Source organism: Labrus bergylta, chromosome 14, assembly GCF_963930695.1.
Source record: "Labrus bergylta chromosome 14, fLabBer1.1, whole genome shotgun sequence".
Taxonomy (NCBI): domain Eukaryota; kingdom Metazoa; phylum Chordata; class Actinopteri; order Labriformes; family Labridae; genus Labrus; species Labrus bergylta.
In genome coordinates, this window is record NC_089208.1 from 5,460,846 (window position 1) to 5,481,601 (window position 20,756).

General features: G+C 40.1%; 1 protein-coding gene across 1 annotated transcript; it reads right to left on the bottom strand.

Annotated features, from left to right (window-relative positions):
- Window positions 1–5,624: 5,624 nt before the first annotated feature.
- On the bottom strand, window positions 5,625–8,357 carry LOC109988923 (uncharacterized protein C11orf87 homolog). The gene is made up of 2 exons (XM_020640531.2): window positions 7,871–8,357; window positions 5,625–7,449 (listed from the first exon to the last, which is right to left on the bottom strand). Exon 2 carries the CDS (start codon window positions 7,339–7,341, stop codon window positions 6,946–6,948), a length of 396 nt encoding a protein of 131 aa, XP_020496187.1. The 5' UTR covers window positions 7,342–7,449; window positions 7,871–8,357; the 3' UTR covers window positions 5,625–6,945.
- Window positions 8,358–20,756: the final 12,399 nt, after the last annotated feature.

Below are 20,756 nucleotides of genomic sequence, written 5' to 3' on the forward strand. Positions count from 1 at the left end.
GACCAAAAAAAAGCTTGTTAGGGTCCAAAAACGAAGGTTAAAGTAGAGAGAATATTTGGTAGACTCGTTGGTTGGATAGAAGAACAACCTGATTGAATAATAACAATGCATCAGATATTCTAGATTTGAAGTTGGTAAAATATTAGTACAAAGTTGTTTTGGTTTACATCTTAGGTCTTAGATCAGATGTCATCAACTGGCAATCATGGACATCTGAAACATTTTCTTCTTAAAACACAACAAGTTTTCAGAAACTCAAAGTCCCATCATGCATAACAGACAATAAATAGTTTGCATCGTGGTAACCCAATTAGCTTTCCTTCTGCCTAGTGGACATAAAAAATGTTGTGTTAAAACATTGACCAAGACCAATGGAGGCCATACATATATGACAACCAAAGTTCCTCATCTGATAACCATGAATATCCAATCCAATAATTGTTGATATGTCTCAGTCTAGATCAAAGTGGAGGACTGACCAACATGTGGTCTCATATGTTCAAATTCCCATCCCTCGAAGCAAACAGTGGTTAGTATATTTAGCAAAGGCTTAATGAACTGAGCGATTTATATATTGATTTCTGTCAGGTCCTCATATTTAACGTACTCCCATAGTCCTCTTTAAAGTGTCCTTGAAACACTTATCCCCAAGTTACCTACAACAATACGTCAAAACAAAACGCTTCTTCTCCAGAAGAATTATGCTTTTTTTCAAGTGAGACAATCTGTCATCCCCTCGTTTGCCTACAGAACATCAGAGATCCATGCCTGAGTTCCTGGCACTGTACTCTCTTGGCCACAGCTTGAACGTGCAGTAATGAAGCATATAAACAGACACTGGTGGTGACAAATCCTCCGCCTCGAACCCCTGACAGCAGGGGTGAAAATAGGAGCAGCGGTGTCCTTTCTACCTGACAGTGAACTGTCACTTTTCATCACGCTAAGTTGAGATATAGAGCCCCGAAACCAATCTGCTAATGTGGTTCAGTGGAATAAAAAAAGTGGGCTGTAAAGCTGAGAGCAAAGTCTCATCAATATGGGTAAGATGTAGTGGCCTTATGCATCTCTTCAGCTTATGTTTACCAATATTTTGATTCCCTTGGATTCATACTGTAAGAAGACAATGGGGGAAAAAAAACCCTTTAATACTTTGTCTTCTCCCATGATGCTTTCTTTTAAGCATTGCCCAATTGAGTGTGGCGCTTCACAGCAGGCAGGTTAGCAGGCTGCTGGCAGGGTGTTGGTTTTATATTGAGTGCAACCGGAAACCCATTAATTAGCGCACCCAGTAGTATACTTGCCAGGTCTTGTAGGGACAATGTGAGTTTAGTTTTATCACTACCCGGAGGAGGCTTAAATCTGCACTTCAAACAACATGATGCTTATCTTAAACACCTGCTTTGCCATAATGTTCATGTTTCTTTGGTCACAACTTAAGACAGCGCAACCCATTTTTTTGTTCTTGTTTCTCTTCACCTTCTACAAAACTCATACTGAATAATTCATAATGAGTGGACCATTTCCAAAGCAGGAAAAAAACAAGGCAAAAGAACCTGCATACAGCACAGAGACTATAGAAGTGAAAGATGAGATTTACGTCAGGAAGGATTGAAAACTGAGTTCAGTTTACTTTCCAGAAATCATGGTTAATTATGGATTACTTTAAAGACACATTAAAGTAAATAGGAAAAATGTGTTGGTTTTTTCAACATACTGTATTCTACATGATTTTAGAGCTCAGAACATTTTAATCACATCTTAAAAATTACAATTAAATAAAAGAAAATCCTTTTTTAAACATTTTATAAGCTGCAGTGATTAGTCTTACCTGTGTTGAAGATGTTTCACTAAAGGGAAGGTCTCCTGGGTCACAAATAAATGTTTGACTGAAATAGTAAAACTGTATTTTAATTATTTACAGCAAATAATCACATACCATCATGTGATCGTACACTTTTGATTTGTAATAACTTAAGATCAGTTGCCTGAGGCATCACACACATTACACACGACGATAATAGTGCTATAATAACAGCCTCAAAGGACCTGATCCACTCCCTGGCCAACCAGAGTCCCTTAGAAAGTATTTTCTGCAGGACTGAGGAGCAGACTCCCTGGGACGACAAAACTCTGAAAACTGTCCTCATTAATTCTAAATCAGGCTATACGCTATAAATAGGCGATTCCCAGAGCAAACTTATACCATACAAAAAAACTCTATTCATGTGTGTCTTTTTTTTTTAATGCAGCACTTTATGTGACAATAAATAACTGCAGCCCAGATCAGTGTTTCCTCAAGAGAGATCCTTCGTCATCTCATTCATTTTTACCACTGACCTCCAAAACGTAGTATCTCTGTCCGTAAAGCAACAACTTCCTCAACAACTCCTAGTTAACAAACTTTGATCTTTCCTAACCACTGACCTCTATACATTTGTAGCTGTTGACCTTCATCCAAACCTAATCACAAACCTCCATTGGTTAAACGACAAAGACCCCTTTGTTGTCTAGAGAAGACCCCTTCATTTCTCCACACATTCTTAGCCACTGACCTTCATAATTCCAAGCTCATGACCTTCGTCCCATCCTACCCACTGACTGCCACCATGCTCTGTCTTTTCCACAGCCACTGACCTGTCTACATTCCCTGCAGTCTCATCTGTGATCTCCATGAATTCCTAGATACTGACTGCTATTACTGGCCTTAAAACCATGGACACTTTTCTATGCCTAGCAGCCAAACATCACTGACCTCCATCCATTCCTCTATTGATTGTCAGTCACTGACCACCTTAGATTTAAAAAACATTTACCTTTCCAAGCTCCACTTACCTCAAGATCACTTGCCACTGACCTTCAAAATTCCCTAGATAATGACCTCCATATATATATAACCATCTCGTTTACTCCTGCATCCGTATCTCCATGTATTCCTTGCCACTGCCTCCTCATCCTAGTTTCTTCCACCAATCTGCATCCGCCAATCACCAACATTGATTTTCTACTCATTGAGCTTTAATCAGGCCCGTTGCCATTGACCATCCCTATCATTTCCCCCTCATCCATTCCTAGTTGCGGGCCATCATCATTTACAAGCCTTTGACTTCCCTCCATTATTTCCTCCATACATGCGACTGACCTCCACAGATTCCTGCTTACCGTCTTCCTCTAGCCACTGACGCCAACTAAAAACTGTCGTCCACTCATTTCCAGCTACTGACCTCCAGCTACTCCTTGCCACTGTCCCCATTAATTCCCAGCCACGTACTTCACTTCAATCTTACAAAGAGTACTTGCCACTGATCTGCATTGATTCCCCGGCGATCACCTCAGATGATTTCTATACCCTGACCCCCCGACTATCCCTATCAGACCTCCCTTCATTCTTCCATCCATTACTTTCAAATGACCTCTGTATTCATACTCACTGACTTTCCTCCATCGTTTTAACCATTTTCTTTTTTGTAACTAACCTGCACTGATTCCTAGCTGTGAAGACACCCTGATTATTATTCACTGACTTTTATTCATCCCTAGCCACTGACCATCCCTATAAATTGACTGTCATTGATTACTAGCCACCAGCCTTAATCAGTTTCTAGACACTGCCTTCCCTCCATTCTTACATCCATCCCTTGACACTTCCCATATTCCTTGTCACTGGCCTCCACAGATTGTTATTCTTTTGGTGCTTTCTAGCCATTTACCATCCCAATAAATTGATCTTAGTCCAAGCAACCGGCACAGATTTTTCTCTATTAATTTATCTATTCCTTGTCACTGACCTGTATTGATCCCTACTTGTTCAATATATTCACACTTACTGATCCTTCATCCACCCTTTTGACTGTCCACTGTTATCATCAGTTCAACTGTGTTACTAAAAACAAAGAGAAAGATCCAATATTCCAATATTCAATATTCTAGAAATGTATTTCACCGAAATAAATATCTGGAATATTGGAGCCCTGCTTGTTTTCAGTAACTTTTTTTCCTTGACTCCACTCCTGCCCTTTTTGGTTTGGATGTTCATGCTGTCGCCTATTCCTTGCCACTGCCTGCATTGATTCCTATTTACTAACCTTCATCCATGATTAGCAACTGGCCAAAACTAGAACTCCATCTATTCCGAGCCATTGACCCCATTAATTTCTTTGCAACTGACTTCCTCTATTGTTCCAGCCATTCCCTGTAACTAAACTGCGTTCATAGCCACTGACATCAATGGATCATATTTCACTGGCCTTTTCAATATTTGGCCACTGTTTCCAAAAAAAATTGTCCTCCATTGATCCCTTGTCACTCACCTTCATTAATGTTCAACCCCTGACCTCCTTCTGTTCATACTGAGGACTAGAGGTCCCATCCTCTTTTGGCTACTTATGTCTAACTATTCCTAGCCCCTGACCTCCATCCATTCATCCATCTCTTACTGCCAATAGTCAAAACTGAGATCCATCCAGCCTAAGTCGATCACATCTACTCTTTACCACTGACAGCCGGCTAGCTGCATTGCTCGTTACTTATTTTTCCTTACGGACAAGAAAGATGTGTTCACTCCCCATCACCCAATATTTCAGTTTTTATTACACCTTTAGCAAATGTAAAAGTCTAAAAGAGCAATGTGTATTAAACAAGATGGCTGAAGGTAAAAAAAAAAAAAAAAAAAGGTATTACTTTTGTTTTTTATGACTAATGTATCCTGCAGCTGGTCTCAGTTGATGTATTACCATCATTCCTAAGAGAGCCATGCCTCTTTATTGCAAAGTTCGGTTCCATTAAATCCCTTTATTTTGTATTTAAGATGCTGGAAACGTTGCTCAGTGTTCTAGATCCTAATCTATAAATGGGTGGGAAAGAAAGGTATGTTTAAACATAAACTGCATTAGTCATCTTTCCCTGACATTGTCTTCCAATTCCCCTGTGAAGATAAATGGTTTCACTCCATTGCACTTATTCCAATGAGATAAGATAGATGGGCAGTCTGTCAGTGCATCTTCTAGAGCTGGAGCCTCGCCAAAGACTGCTTCATATTCTCGGGCGTTTTGTCTTGCTGGGGGACAATTAGGAACATGGTGTCCTGGTACTTTGCCAACACAGTGACTGATGCTGATTCACTGCCACTGACCTCCAGTAAGACATCTGAGTTGACATTATGGGCGAGATGTTGAAATTACAAATGGTACTTCTATTGGATAACCTGCAAGTCAATAAATCACACTGAAAAATCAAAAGGCTCTGCACAGGAGGCTTTGTATAAGCAGTGGATCTAAATCTCTATTCAATACTCGGGGCTCCACACTACATGCACTTCACATGTTTATATAATACACCGTTGAAATGGTGTTGGCCCTGACAAGGTTCTCTGGCTATAAGGGTCCTCGCAAGAGACCTTGGACATGTGCATCTCCCTTTGGAGGGTCATTTGTACTTGTCTAGTCGGCTGCATGATGTGGTGAAAATCCATCCAAACGTTACCATATTATCATACCATAATATAAGTCCATGGTGGGACTTTCCCAGTCACCTCAATATACTGGCAAAATTCCACTGAGAGGCAATATTCTTGTTTCTGAAAATGTTGTTAACAGCAGGGTGTTCAAAGTTACTGACACATTCAAAGATTTTAACATAATGTAAGTATTTATTTATAAACTTTGAATATTACATATTTTCCTTTGATAAGGCAGGTTATATGAACTCCAGAAAGATGACGTTACTGTAAAACATTCCAGCTCTCATAATGGCATACATTTACAGTGAATTCATATAATAAATGACACGTAATTTCTTTTAGGCCCACTATGATACAATATGAAGGATCAAAAATTAAGACTGGCTTGAAGTATGTCCCTCTGTTAGAAGGATTATCAAGTTATTACATGTCAGAGAATACATTATAAATACTCAAAAATGTAAATACTCTATTAGCGCTAAAACTCACTATCTGACACAGTAAAGAAACAAAATGTTATGTGCATAACTACAGCGAAAAAGTCTTGCATCCTGTCAGGCTAACTAGAGCTACCTACAGATGTCTGACAGACATCGGAGGACAGTACTTTATGCAAATATGCTAAGTCACTTAATTCAAGGAAAAAATACTACGCATACAAATAAGCCATTTCTACAGCCTATATGCAGCATTGCACTGCCTAACAGCACCACAACATCCATTATAGTCTAACTACATAGTGGTAGTGTGTCATAGGACATGCCAAGGAAGATCAGCGAGCCATTATGGACTGTGTTGTGTCACCAACTCTTAATAATTTAACACAACCAAATGTGTCACATCCCAGGAAGGATTTAAAGTTTAAACATCTTTGAGGTTTAAACAACGTTTTATGCTGGGGGAAGAGGAAGAGGTCCAAAAGTCAAAGCAGGCAAATACTTTATACAGTTTCTTAAGGAATTACCGGTTGCTAAATACTAGTGTATTAGAAACTATAAGGCCACATAGCTAACCTATGTGCCTCTACAGTAGCCTACTAGTGTTACCTCTAGGCCAGGGGTGGGCAACTGGCGGCCCCCATCAACCCTCAACGTGGCCCTCAGGTTAATTTTTTTACACATCAATTAATTGGAAACATGAAGAAAACATGATGAAATCTGCCATGAAATCATGAAAAGCAGAAATATGTCCATAATAATATTTGATCACCGGTATATGTTGAGATAAATTTGAGACATAATCGACTGTAATCTTTTTTTGTATTCTACAATTTGGCCCCCCTGGCAGTGAGAATTAAATGAATGTGGCCCCTTGCTGTGACCAAAGTTGCCCATCCCTGCTCTAGGCCTATTCTGCTAAATATTCTGATTTTTCCCCCCCACTACTGTTTCTAAGTCATCTACAAGCAGCAGACATGGGTGTGGGAGTTTTTTGTGCCTTATTGCTTTTCCTGTTTATTCCACAGTCTCATTCCCTGAAGTTGCACCAAGTTAACAGTCAAGAGGAACTGCCTCGTTGTCGTTGACGTCCCCGCACGAGAGCTTCTCCTCCTCCTCCTCCTCGCGCCTCACCGGTCGGACGATGACGCACGGCCTCGCGGGCTCGACGGCGCGGCGCGCGGGGCTGCTGCGACTGTCGCGCTCGTATTCCTCCTGCGCGCGCCGGATCTTCCTATTCCGGAGCTTCCTCTTGTGGAAGTGGAACGTTGCCAAGGAAACGAGGATGATCCCCACGAGCACGGCCACCAGCACGAGGAGCGCGAGGGTGGAGGAGAACGGGGGAAAGGTGCTGAGCTGCTCCGCGCAGGTGCCGTTGTTGTTGGAAGCTCCGTGACAGCGGTGCAGCGGCACCGACAGCCCGGAGGCCTCAGAGGTTCTGGCTGTCATTTTGGTCCACCTATCCCCGGGTAACTCTTGTCACTCTTGACCCCCTGTAGCCTACCCTTCGTGCTCTCCGAGCTCAGCGTGGCGACACCGGCCCGCGCATGTGGTTACCTGCACCGAAAGAAGACACCATGAGACCCCGGACATTCAGAGGACACTGCCTATCAGTACCATCTGAAACACGCCCACCAACACTCATGTAGTGCTCCTGCTCAGGCTATATCATAAAGACCCAAATATTAACGATTAACATTGGTAGTGTGCATCATTTCACGCGTAATCACCTCAGATAAACCTTTCCATCTCCAAATGGAGCGGCTGACTGATTTTAACAACGAGCGCTGCAATGAATGTAACATTGGCTGAAAGACGGGACAATACATCATTTATTGTAATGTGCAGGCCTCGAAGAACAGTAACATCCTTTCCCGCACTTCACGCAGCATTGCTTTAGGGCAGGAATACCAAAAGATGCATGCCTGCTATTTGATACATTATAAGCCGAGTCAGTTTAAATGAAGAAATGTCTTACCTGACGAAATGGTCAGTGCGGGGAACCGTCCGTGAGCGCAGAGTCGATATTTGTAATTGGGTAAACTGGATCACGGTGACGCATTTCATGCAATGTGATGCTGCTGCTGAGCTCCGATCACTCAGAATGCTTTGAATGCCGCAAACCTCACCGTCTGCATCCAGGAAAAAAAAAGAGCTAGACACTGTATAAAAACAAGAAAACCCCCAGCGGTATTCGTCAAAGTGAGATTTTTTTTCTTTCAAAATGCGATCAGAATAGAGATGTGGTCTGGTTTTCCTTGATACGGGTCCCTCCTCCGGTCCTCCTCTGCCCCACTCAGCATCTGAATGAAGAGCTGCAGCTGCATTAAAGGTCCCGTATCCTAGTCAGCTGGCGGGGCTGTTTTTTCTCCTCCAATGTAGACTATGAATCACCCACACCAGCGTTATTAATTCCTCTTAAACAATCTATTAATACATCCCGATTAGCTCACACTTACTTGGATCACATTAGGAATAAACACATAAGTAAGTTTTATTGTGAGACCCTGATATGTTGTGGCATTCCGAGTGGGTGTGGTCAGTTAAATGCTGCAAACCTACATGATTTAAGGCGTTTAACCTTTATGAAGAGGTGTAAATACTTTACAGCTGTCGTGCATTCATTGTGCTTAACTAGTGCGAGAAACATGGGTCAATTATTATTATTATTCACATTATTTATACACAAGACAAGTTTGTAAAATTCACATATTTTGAGACATCACACCTACATTTGTAATTTCTTAAATGTTAATTAATACAGGCTATCACCATTAAAATCGGTCTCTGTGTAGACTGTGTTCATTAAACACCCTTGACGGATGTTTCTGCAGGGGACCGGTGGTTAAAGTGGCCTGACTCTCAACATCAGTTTGATATAATATGTATGTAAATTTCACATTATTAAAGTTTCATGTTGGCCAAAGGCAGACCTTCCTGCACAAAATCTCAGCTTTTATTGAACTCCAATGAAAAATTTAAAAATTAATATAAACATATTTGATTAAAAACATAAAAAACTTTTCCATTTTAAATGAATAATCCAAAATAAACTGCAGTTGTCTTGACTTTGTCTTTCTATGACTTTGACTTTCATGCACTCTTGTTATATTAAGCCTTTCAGTATATATTTAATTGGTTATTTATCAGATTAAATAAATGCTGAGAACCCAGTTAAGCCCCTCTTTCCTGATATTCTCTAGAATTAAATATTTCATACTTGTATTTTCAGGATGAGTTCAATCTTCAGCGTTGAGGTAAATTGGATCACCTTTAATTTGGACCACTAACAAATGTAGCTCAGCTCCACCCTGATTGGATGATCACTGCAGGCTATGGGACATTTTCTCCCAATATAGAAATGTGGGCGAAGGAGAACGCAGTACGGAGACGTTCCTACAATGAGGCCATACCTTGACCTAACTTACAGTATAGTGAAAACACACTGACACCATTTCCTAAAGATGAAGCTCTATTCTACCCAAGTGTCTTACTGTCTTCGAAATGCCTCAATCTATTGTGTGCTCCTAGCTAGCATTTACAGTATGTGATGAGATTTTGTGCAGAGAAGGTGGCAAAGTTTTCTAACACAAAGAAAAAATCTTGATTTTAAAATGTGCTTGTGATTGACACTTTTCCTCCCCATGGTGCATTGCAGGAAGGAACCAGGGGGCTTGCTCGCAGCTCTAAAACACAATTAGCATGGAGGTTAAAAAACAGCTTCGAGAACAGCAGCAGAAAACAAACAAATGAAAGAACAATTAAATCTGTTCTGTGTTTATTTGTGAAGATTAATTGGCGGTGACATTATAACCCACGCTAACCCTGAGTCATTAACTGCCCAGCAGTGTGCCAGCTGAAGTGAAGAGGGCTGTCACACAAATCATTGTGTAACTGCTTCCTGTTTAGAGCTGCAATCAAACTCATATTGTACCTTTTCATCTCTTTCTTCCGCTCTCATTTTTTCCACAAGTTAAAGCAATTTGGGGCAGAATAAATACCTTCATCTATTGCATTATTTTGGCGTTTCCTGCGTAACATTTTGGATTGAGGTTGATCCTAAAACACTGTTTCAAGGGGAGGTAAAGATCATTTGTTACAGTAAACATAAAAGTCAGTAACACTGGATTGATAGTTAGATCTGCCGTCTAATTTTCCACCCTGCTCACTACATCCTACTTTGACCTTTCGCATTACAATGTGAATTATGGAGCGCCAAATTGTCCAATATGTAGTTTCCAAGAGTATTGAGCCAGAATCAAAGAAACTCTCCTGCAGGATACTGTAACTATAGCTCAGTCTCAGCCCAGACTACCATCAAGGGGGACTACCAGGCACAAACACTCATCCACCGCCTCTACATGCTTTGATGGAGACAGAGAACAGGTGACTCCTCTCTCTCTCCATAAACACTCTTTCAGCCCACACTACTCCACAACACCTCCATAATTCAGCCTGTTGGTCCCTGCTGATTCAGCCGAGTCATCCGAGTACTGAGGAAACACAGTGTGTTATATCTGGAGAGTGAGATGTGGAGGTTGGACGGGACTGTCCCCGGTGGGTTGTTTGTTTCCCATTTTGCACCGCTCTCTGCTTTTTAAAACATCTCTACAAAAAATGGTTGTGCTGCACATAGAAATATCAATTAGCCAATTCAGCCTGTTAACCAATTAATGTAAACCTAGAGGATTGTCATGTATGATACTTGTTCTTTTCTCATACATTTTGTTTTTCAAAATGTCTCAAAAAATCTGCAGTGACCTTTGAGGGAAATATTGGAATTTGGTTGCACGTATCTGGTTCTTCCCGAAAATGAGGGGCTTTATTGCAAGCTCAAATGATTACCTGATCTGATTCACATCTGAGTAAACCCACCAAATTAAACGATTTTTCAGCAGAGTGCGTCAGTCAGACAATGCAGCAGGATGTGTCCCAAAAAAAAAAAAAAAAACTGCACAATCATAGCGGTGAACAGGGACATTTAATGAGATCTAGTCCTCTGTGCTTTTTTTTTTTTTTTTGTATTCGTACCACAAAGTGTGTAAGATTCTCACAGTAATTTCCCAGTCCTGCTTGTGGACATGCTCCATCACCAGCGGGGCTCCATGAAAAATGAATGGCCTTGGAGGAAGAGAGGGTCCCTGGATGATGAACTCAGTGTAGATGAGTGCATACTGAAAGATTTATACAGCTATTCATGCACAGTTTAAAGCATGGCATATGTCTGAGGGCTGTTAAATGGAGAGTGATTATAGCACTTATTTTAATATTCATACAAGTCCCTTTTGCAGTGCAGGTCAAACTGACCCACATTAAAGCACAGGACCCAGCACCAACCACAGAGGGAGCCACTGTTATCCATCTCTATAACCTTCAGATAAATGGGATAATGCTTATATAACATTCCCAAGCAAGAGCCTGTTTGGGGCTCTGGAGGTTGATCTAAACTCAGAAAGACACACAAAAAAGAACAGGTTACACAAGATTACAGCAGCGTTTTTTTTTTGGGTGAGTATTGGTTTGTAGTTGTGATGAAAATGAGATTTTTTAAAGTTTCTCCACACAGATTCATGTCTTCCTACCCGGTAAAAAGGCCAAAAAGGTTTACACCTGCTCACTCTGAGTTGAGCGTCTTTTGCAGTCTCAACCACATCTATTGTACAAATGGAGGAAAAGCATTCGCACAATGTCTCTCCGTGAACGCTCTCCTGGTGTTGCACTCGGGTTTACACACAGAAAGTGACAAAAGGAGTAGTTCTGTGGGGAATGGGAAAAAAACAAAACGAGCTCGAGAGCGAGGAGCTAAAACCCTGTCCAATTTCACACTCCTGCACACTGTTTGCTACCTGCCCGGTTCTACACAGCGGTTGGTTTATCACTGCTTGTTCACTGCCTGCTGAGGCTGGAAATAAGGCTGATGAGAGAGTGAACCACAATGGTGAGGTTGAAACCTAAACAATGCTTTTGAAATGTTGAGGGGATCTCCACAGCTGGCTGATGGTTTTGTGTTGTTATGTTTCTACGATCAATTCCTTATTATGGTTAATGTATAAACTTTCATCAGATAATATGTAGACCTTAGACTGTATAAACATGGTCTCAGTGACATCATCTATTGCTTTCTGATTAAGAGTTTTGAAGCCAAACAACGACAGCTTCCAGGTTGGAAATGCTTACTTCATCTAGCATTTGATCAATCTAGTAACAGGCACAGAGTTGGAGAGGAGGTGAGATGTCAGTCAGATGAGACTTATCCCTTATTGTGAAGAGCTCTTGTCCTTAAAATCAAAATGTCTTAAAATCACTGTGTACAGTGTGTGCCATAAAAGACAAGAGCTATTCAGACCAAAAATTATTTTTTGTTTGTTGTGAAAATGGGCATTTTAACATGGGACCTAATGGGGATTCCTTGACTTTTGGAGCCAGCCTCAAGTGGACATTTGAGGAACTGCAATTTATGTTTAGGAAAATAAAATCCAAAACTAGTGATTCAACAGTGTAAGAGAAATGTTAAGACACAGGGTTAAAAAAAAACATTTCAAATCCTGACTTAATCTTGAATTGAAGCACAAAATAATATGCATACAAATAAATATACTATGAGTCATAGTATAGCCTAAAACTGACACTTTTCACTCAAACTTTGCAGGACTGTTGAGGCTTATTTTATTTATTTTACAGGTTGGCTTACCTTTCCATGAGCAAATATACCCAATTAACTTGAGTAAAAGTGTTGTTTTCACTTATCATTTAGCTTATATTATCTTATATATAGATGACTAGATTCCATTTTACAAAGTAACTGGAAGGGGAACTAAAGTTATGTGGAAAATTTAATGGAGTAAAAGCTACAATATTTCCCTCACAATAGGCCTGCTTACAGAGCAGAAAATGGGAATACTTTTTTTAGATAAAGTAAAGCAAAACACTTTACTGTGCTTAGTTATACTTTCCACAGCTGTCAGCTTCATTATAAACTCAAACTATGACTAAAACTCCACTTTTCTACCTCTTAATGACACTGTACGTTATGAGCCTGAATATTATTGAGTCACTTTTCTTCTCCAGTGCCAGGGCGCTCTGACTGCAGCTTGTGTTAATCACGATTATTAAAACTGTAATGAGAAATGTTTGTGGGTCTGAATGCTAAACACATATTGATGTACACACTTGTTGTCCACTCAATATGTGTGTTTGTGAATGTGTGTGTGACCATTATGCATCTTCTTATAAAGGAGCTGATATCTTTAAAGCTGCAGGCCATCTCCGGGCCGGGACAATCCTCTTGATATTCCCTCCACGCACACACCACTCTTTTCTCTGCAAGTCTCTGTCAGCAGAATTTCTAATGAATTGCACAAAAGCCAGTTTACCATGCATGCACTCATGCATGCATGCACACACACACACACACACTCAGAAAGACAGAGACTTACTTTCCTTGTGTGCACGTAGGAAAGGTCTTAAGGAAAGAATGAATCAGACTCTAGCACACAGAGAGGAAATGTCCTCCACAAATTGATTTTTCTTTGTTCTTAATGATGACCCTGCCACTAGTGTGTGATAAAGTGTGTATATTTATTATATGAGGTTTTTACATCCCCACAATCTCAATGAAGACATACAACCTCCCTGGTTTGTTTCTCTGGTAAATTACTTTATTGGATAGTTATTGGAAAGGAAAGGAATCACATTAAAGGCCACCAACTGCAGATGTTACATTAGCCACAAGGTGACCACGATGTGTAAAACACTGTTAGCCGAAAAACAAAAAATGAAAGCCACAGCTGCCATGGCAACATATTGGAACTCAATCAGAGTCCTGAAATAGATAGATAGATAGATTGATTGATTAAGTGATGTAAATGAAAGAGAAACAAATCATGTATTTAGACAGTTTATGAAATAAAATGAAAAAATATCCGAAATGTTTTGCTTTCAAGCTCGAGAAAAGAAAATCACACAGAGAGACTCAAGGAGGAAATTTAAATATATACTTTACACACACAGTTTTATTTTGCTAATGGTGTTTTCACACATGCACAAAACTCCAGAGAATTTCCAGAAATCTTCAGGGTGCAATTGGACAAATTCACCCCAACTTTTTTCCTTCCAGCCATCAAGTTAATTAATGAACCCACCAGGCCCAACTTGAAGAATCCTTCAAGATCGACTTTGATTTATTTTCCTCAAACAGAAGTGAAAAGATTATTGCAAGTGGTGTCTTTGACTTAGGGGTTGGTGATCATATTGCTTGTATTAGGGATATGCATCTAAAGAGAACTTTTTCATGTATCCTTGTTAAAAGAAATATGAAGTAAAATTTCAGCGTGGAGTTGTGGTTAGAGGATGTGTGAACACAGCAGGTTCAATTCAGGGAAATTGACTGGAGGCAAGTGGGCATGGGTGATGATGTGTGTATCACACAGTCAGTGCCGTCGTCCTACATCTAATAATGTAGCTTCATAATCCTTTCTGCTCGCTTGGTATATTCTTCTTCGCTCTGGAAATGATACTGTGGATATGTCCAATAATACTTAGCTCTTCATCTAAAGACAAAAACAGTCTTCATAGACTTTACTTCACCTGTCATCTTGTTTGTTTTGTTTCTTGATGAGTCAGTTTGTGTTTTTGTTGTGTGATCACACTGCAGTCACAGTTGGGAATTAGATGTTTGTGTGTGGATGGAGTGTCTAAAAAGTCCAATGGTGTTTTAGTTTATATTAATCTTTTTATCTATCTATTTCACATCAAATCGTATTTTATACACTCTTTTTGTTATCAATGTTAGAGCTTTCATTACTTTTTAAGTAAGATTTTTTAAAAATATTTTAGATAATCATTAAAGTTTACTGTCATAATTGTAAGTTATATTCACCACACAAAAAGATTTACAGGTTTTTCACCCAGTTTTTTTGTTGTTCTTTAAGGAGAGATATGTTCAGGGCCAGTGAGGACAGCAGATGAATACAACCACTAACATCTCTTCCAGCATACACATAGGCATGTGAGAATGATTTCAAATTACACTTAACACATCTGCACCTGAAAGGTGTTGATTGAACTCTTCTCGTGATGGTTGCCTCCTGCTAATTAGTTTTGCAATAATCACTTCGCTTTTTCAACACTAGGCAGTTCTCATAATCAACTTGTACCTCACATTTCACTAATGTAACACATTCATACGTTCTCTCTCTTTGTAGAAGAACTAGATAATTGACAAACACAAAAACAGGCAGTTCCAGTCATAACAATAAACCACCTCGCAGGAGCGTGTGTAAAGACTAAGATGTGATATCTGTTGCAAAACGCCACACAACAAGGTGGTGTGAAAAGCTGGGGGAGAGATGTGATAATTGTACAAATGGGGATAATGGTTTGCACTGTTTTTTTTATTTATTAATTATTTATTTATTTAGCACTGCATTACAGGTAAATATGAAATACAGAAAAAACTTTTTTGTCCACACACAACAATTTACCATCCGGAGCTAAGATCATGAAAAAGGAAAAACAAACGTGCTATACTCCTACATGTAAAACATAAAACATATGGTACAGAGCAGGAAACTGTTCAGGGGGATTAATGTACCTTTGACTGAATTAAAGTCTGATCTAAACTGTCATACACAAACAGCAGAGCTCAGACTTCTGTTACTTCAGACTTAAACCAAATGTTGATTATTCCATGACAAAGATATCAGGAATCACATAAAACAACTGCTTGGTCCACATTTTTTTAGATGTCACTCCTCATTCGATGTGCCCCCCTTAAACACATGGAAAGTGATAGCACTGGTCAAGAGAAGAGCGATGAAAGAAAGCCAAAGAGAAAGCTCAAACCTTCCCTCCTTTCTTACGATTAACACCTGCCCGACGGTTGTGTAAATACCCTCCAATAAGGTCACTACTGCCAGTGATCAAAGTGGTGTTTGTCAAAGTACACAACTGTTATTTGTGTACTTTTTCCTTATCAGCCTCACACTGGACTGACTTGTTTGTTAAATGCATATTCAGCCATTCCAAATCCCCATGGCACCAACACTTGCTACAAGATCTGCATATTACAGTGTGCTACATGCTACAGATGCATATGGTTACCTTTCAGCTAATTGCAATGTGCATTTTCCATATTCTATATTAGATGCTCACAGAAACCGTGACATGGTCAAAACAGTGAGATTGTTATCTTGGGCCAGTGATGATTCTTCATGCCCATGGAGCTACGGCAACCCCCCCAAAAAAAGCTTCTCAAAAAACACGGCAATGAGCAAGAAGTTCAGAATCATCCATTCAAATATGAATCAATAAGTGTTTGTCAGGCTGTTCTGTCTGTTTATTGTTGTGCTAGTATGGCTCTGTTGTTGAATTTTATGTATTTTAAAGGCCTGTCATACCTGGACACTGAGATCGACCACCTCTCCTTAACACAGCATGTAGACTGCTTCTATGAAAAGTACATGTTTCTCCTGAGGAGAAGTTTTAACATCAGACAGGACATCTTAACAACAGTATACCAGTCACTCGTTGAATCAGTCCTCACATTTGACATCATATCCTGGTACAACTTTCTCACCGAAGAATTCAAGAAAAAAGTCACTGGTATCTTCAAACATGCAGCAGAAATCACCGGCACCACCCAAATCCAACTGTCAGAACTTTAGATTCGAGCAGCAGAAAGGAGAGAAGTCTGCACCGCTGAGGACCCTTCACATCCCCTTCACCACTCATTTCAAACGCTCCCCTCCGGCGGCCGTTTCAGAGTACCATTAGCAAAAAAAAAGAAAACTTACAGAAGCTCTTTTATTCCCACTGCAATATGCATTTTAAATAAGGTTAGATAAGCAATACTTTGCATATGTGTTTTTATATTTATGGAACTTTTTGTTATTTGATGACTTAATTTGACTCTTAATGTGAATGTCTGTATGTTTTCATGTTACTGCCTCAACCAAAGGTCATTTTCTGTCACTATGTGATAGACAATGAAGTCTTTTGAATCTTGAATCTAGGAGCAGGCATTGCTAATGAGCTTAATAATAATAATAATAAAGGAGGAAGATGATAGTGGTTGTAGGCAGTGTTGAAGAGGTGAATTTTTAAGGATTTCTTAAAGGAAGTGAGTGTGTGGGAGTCTCTAATGTTTTTTGGGAGTGAGTTCCAGAGGGTGGGAGCTGCAATAGAGCAGGCCATGTCGCCCCAGGACTGATGGTTTGTCCTGCAGGGTGGGGACAGGAGGCTTAGGCTATAAATGCTCCATATTGTTTTTAAACCCTATACAACTATGCCCTTCTGCATTGGCTTAACTTTTTCAATGCCAGAGGTCTCGCCTCTTGAGAAGAACATGATGATAGTTTCTTGTAAACCTATAAAACGACTAAACCAACACATGGACAACAGGATTAAAGGATTGTCTGGTTTGGTTCTAAAAAAAAAAAAAAAAAATGTTGTTCTGAAGTACTTGCATTCAGTCCTGGAAGTGGAATTATTTGGGCCAAAAGGACATTTTTCAGTAACATATAGCAGCTCTACTCTTCCAAGCAGGCGATTATTTCCAACTGAAAAACATGAAAAGCACTCTGTAGACTTATTTATATATTTGATAAAAATCTAATATTTTTACAAGCGTCCTCTTCCCCACATTTTGCCCACTTCCGTCGCTCTATCGATCTTTTCTTCATCTGGTGGATGGTGCATCATCGGCAGCTCACCTTTCCACCCACCCGACGGCTCTGTGAGCATCATCAGAGCCCTGCGAGCACTTACACGCAAGTTCATATGATTAATCCCACACCTCGCTCAGAAGTGATCACACCCCCAGTTGATGAACAATGCTGTTCCTAAGCAACTGATCCTCTCGGCGAGGGGTTTGCATGTTCTCTGTGTGTCTGCTTGCGTGGGATTCCTCCAGGCGCTTCACTTTCCTCCCACAATCCACAGACAGGGAGCTCAGCTGGAGCGAACACTTTGAATTACCCGACGAGTAAATGTGAGTGCGTGAGTAGGTGCTCTGATAGAAAGGGTGCCCAGGTGTGGGTGTGCGTAAAAGGCTGCATCTCTATGTGAACATAAATATAGGAATAAATGCTAGAATGGTGAACACTCAAAGGTCTCCAGTAGCATTTTTCTTAATGACCTTTCTGTTTTGTGTGCATCTGTACATCTAAATTCTTATCGTTCTGCCCCAAAACGTTCCCTAAAGGCTGTGGTGTTCATCACATCCCACAAACAGAACCTTCCTGTACACAAATACAACGTTTACCCCTAACAGTACTGAATCCCAGAATAGCTGTGCATGCTGTTGATTTCTATCCAAGCCATTATATAGAGAGGTTAGAAGGCAAAAAAAAAGGTTTTTTTAAAAACTCAAGTAAACAAGATTATGAACCCATAATCACGAGAAAGCAAACTTATTTTCCCTCATGTTTATCAGAGAGTGTTTGGCCAGCATTCATTGATGGCATCTTGACAACAACAGCATCTGATATAAGCTGAAAATGTGAGATAATCTTCATAATATCTTCACCTCTGCCATCTGCCTTCGTAATGGGATTTATTTGAGCAGCTGCTGGCTGAGACACAGAGCGGTCAGTCTTTCATCCTCTGCTAATGTAAAACAATGTTTTCTGCTCTAAAGAAATAACAGCCGCAGTTAAGGCAGAGGAAATTTGCCTTGGACTTACTGTTCAGTAGTAAATCCAGCTACATGGTTAGTTCTCATGATCAAGGACTTTTTTTTATCTTTAGAAGAAAAATTTGCTTCATTCTTATAAATATAAAAATGGTGGTTGTGGTGGTGGTTGGGGGGGGGGCAGAACACGTCAGAAATGGAAGTTTAATCTGTGAATAAACATTCAATTCAGAGTCTGTCAGTATTGGTAGATATTGATATTTTGGATTTTTGGCACATGTTTCCACTGCTAGACGGGTCAGGATCACAAGAAAGTCCTCTGAGTACAGACTTAAGGACGTGCCTCTCTGCCCATCTCTCTCTCTCTCTTCAGTCCCCCTTTACGCCATGGGAATAAAAATAATCATCATATATTACTGCCCATTTTATTACTGTTAGTCTTCCTCCTCCTGTTAGAGTTTCTATTCATGCTGATCTTCAGTTGACATTTTCTCATTTACATGCAGCGTTCCTCTTCTTTTAGGAACTGAGCAGAGAAACATTTTTCCCCTAAACTAGACAGCTAAGGATGGTTTGTATTTCACCTGACACTGTGTGTGGTAATGAAATCAGTGTGATGTAATTTATAGGCCTTAAATCATTTATACTTATTGGTGCTTCTTGGTAATTCTATTTGTTCTTAGTTTATCGTACTTATTCATTTTCATAGCACAGAAGCTGTTACCCCTCAGGAACACACCTTATGATAAGATACTGTAATCTAAAGAGAACAACTTGACCTGCTAGTTGATTTATATGAAACAAGTCAAAGTCTCTTTTGTTACTCCTCAAAGCCTCACTTCTTCATCTTATCATTGTTTACTTTTTCAGTCATGATTTTGATTTAAAAGGGATTTTTTTGTGTTTAATTCCTGATTAGTTTGGTAACTGTAAGAAAACGCTGTACTGTGATTTGCTAGGGATAAAGACAGAATCTATTTAATCAATACCCCAGGACAGTGGGTGATGTTGTTCTGAATTTCAGCACTGCTGTGATTCGGTCATAAGCACGAGGCTTCAAGCTGAGGGTGAAAGATAATCACAGCAGTACAACAGTTCTACCACAAGCATAGGGAAGAAAACTGTTTTTAAAAAAAACAACAGATTACATTTTTTGCTCCAGCAACTCAACTTGTTCCACATCTTGTTATGTGTCTTGTTGTTTTAACTTACAGAGTGAAGAACATCTGGCTTAAGCGTTCTGATACACACTGTGAAAAGTCACAGTGATGTTGTCATTGAAACACTCATAAAGTGCCTCTTGTCCAATGAGTATACTTGAATACCCATTGATCTATGCATCCTTCGTTGTTAGTTATCTTAGTATTTGTCAATATGCCAGTGGATTGGATCTTTAATATTTCCCCCCCACAAAAAAAATGTAATGAGCAAAATAATAGCTGATGCACTCCATAAGGTGCATGCTTACATTTCTTGTTTGTGCCCTTTAATGACTTTATTTCTACACAATAGACACGCAGATGTTGGGGTTATAGTACAATAAAGATTAAGGAGGTGGAGGGAGGGACGGGTGCTGTTTTGTTATTGAACCGCTGCACATTAAAATTTCTGAGCATGTCTCTGCCAGCCAGCACGGCGGTCTGACCAGCAGGAGGGATCAGGTGCTCTTGACCCTGAGTGTAGGACAGGCAGACAGACAGACACACAGACAGACAGACAGACAGACAGACAGGCAGACAGACAGACAGACAGACAGACAGACAGACACACACACACACACACACACACACACACACACACACACACACAGACACACAGATGAAGGCAGCAGTAAGCGGTCCGGTCTGGACGTCCTCTGTCTGTCCTGTCCAGCTCCTTTTTTCTAATGCTCAGTGATGTAATGACAATCCGTCTGATTGTGTCCTCTTGTTGTTGACTTTCCCCCCTTGTTGTCTCGAGCCTGGAGGCTTCAATGTTTGTTAAGCTGCAGAACAACCCTCCCACTCGTCCCTTTCTCCACTATCAATTATATTAACAGCAGCCCGAAGCTTCCTCCCAGCATGTTGCTCCATTTTGTGACAGGAAGGCTTTCTGCTGTTACTTTATGGCCTCCTGCTACATTATAGCGCTGCACTGGTAATAGAGCTTACTCTCTATTCTACTCCAGGCTTTGCCCTGCCATCCAATTTGTCTCTCCAACACAAGACATTTTCTGGTGACAATGAAGTATTTT

What these genes read in the sequence shown, in the direction of transcription:
- LOC109988923 (XM_020640531.2), bottom strand. Translation starts at nt 7,341, where the DNA reads ATGACAGCCAGAACCTCTGAGGCCTCCGGGCTGTCGGTGCCGCTGCAC.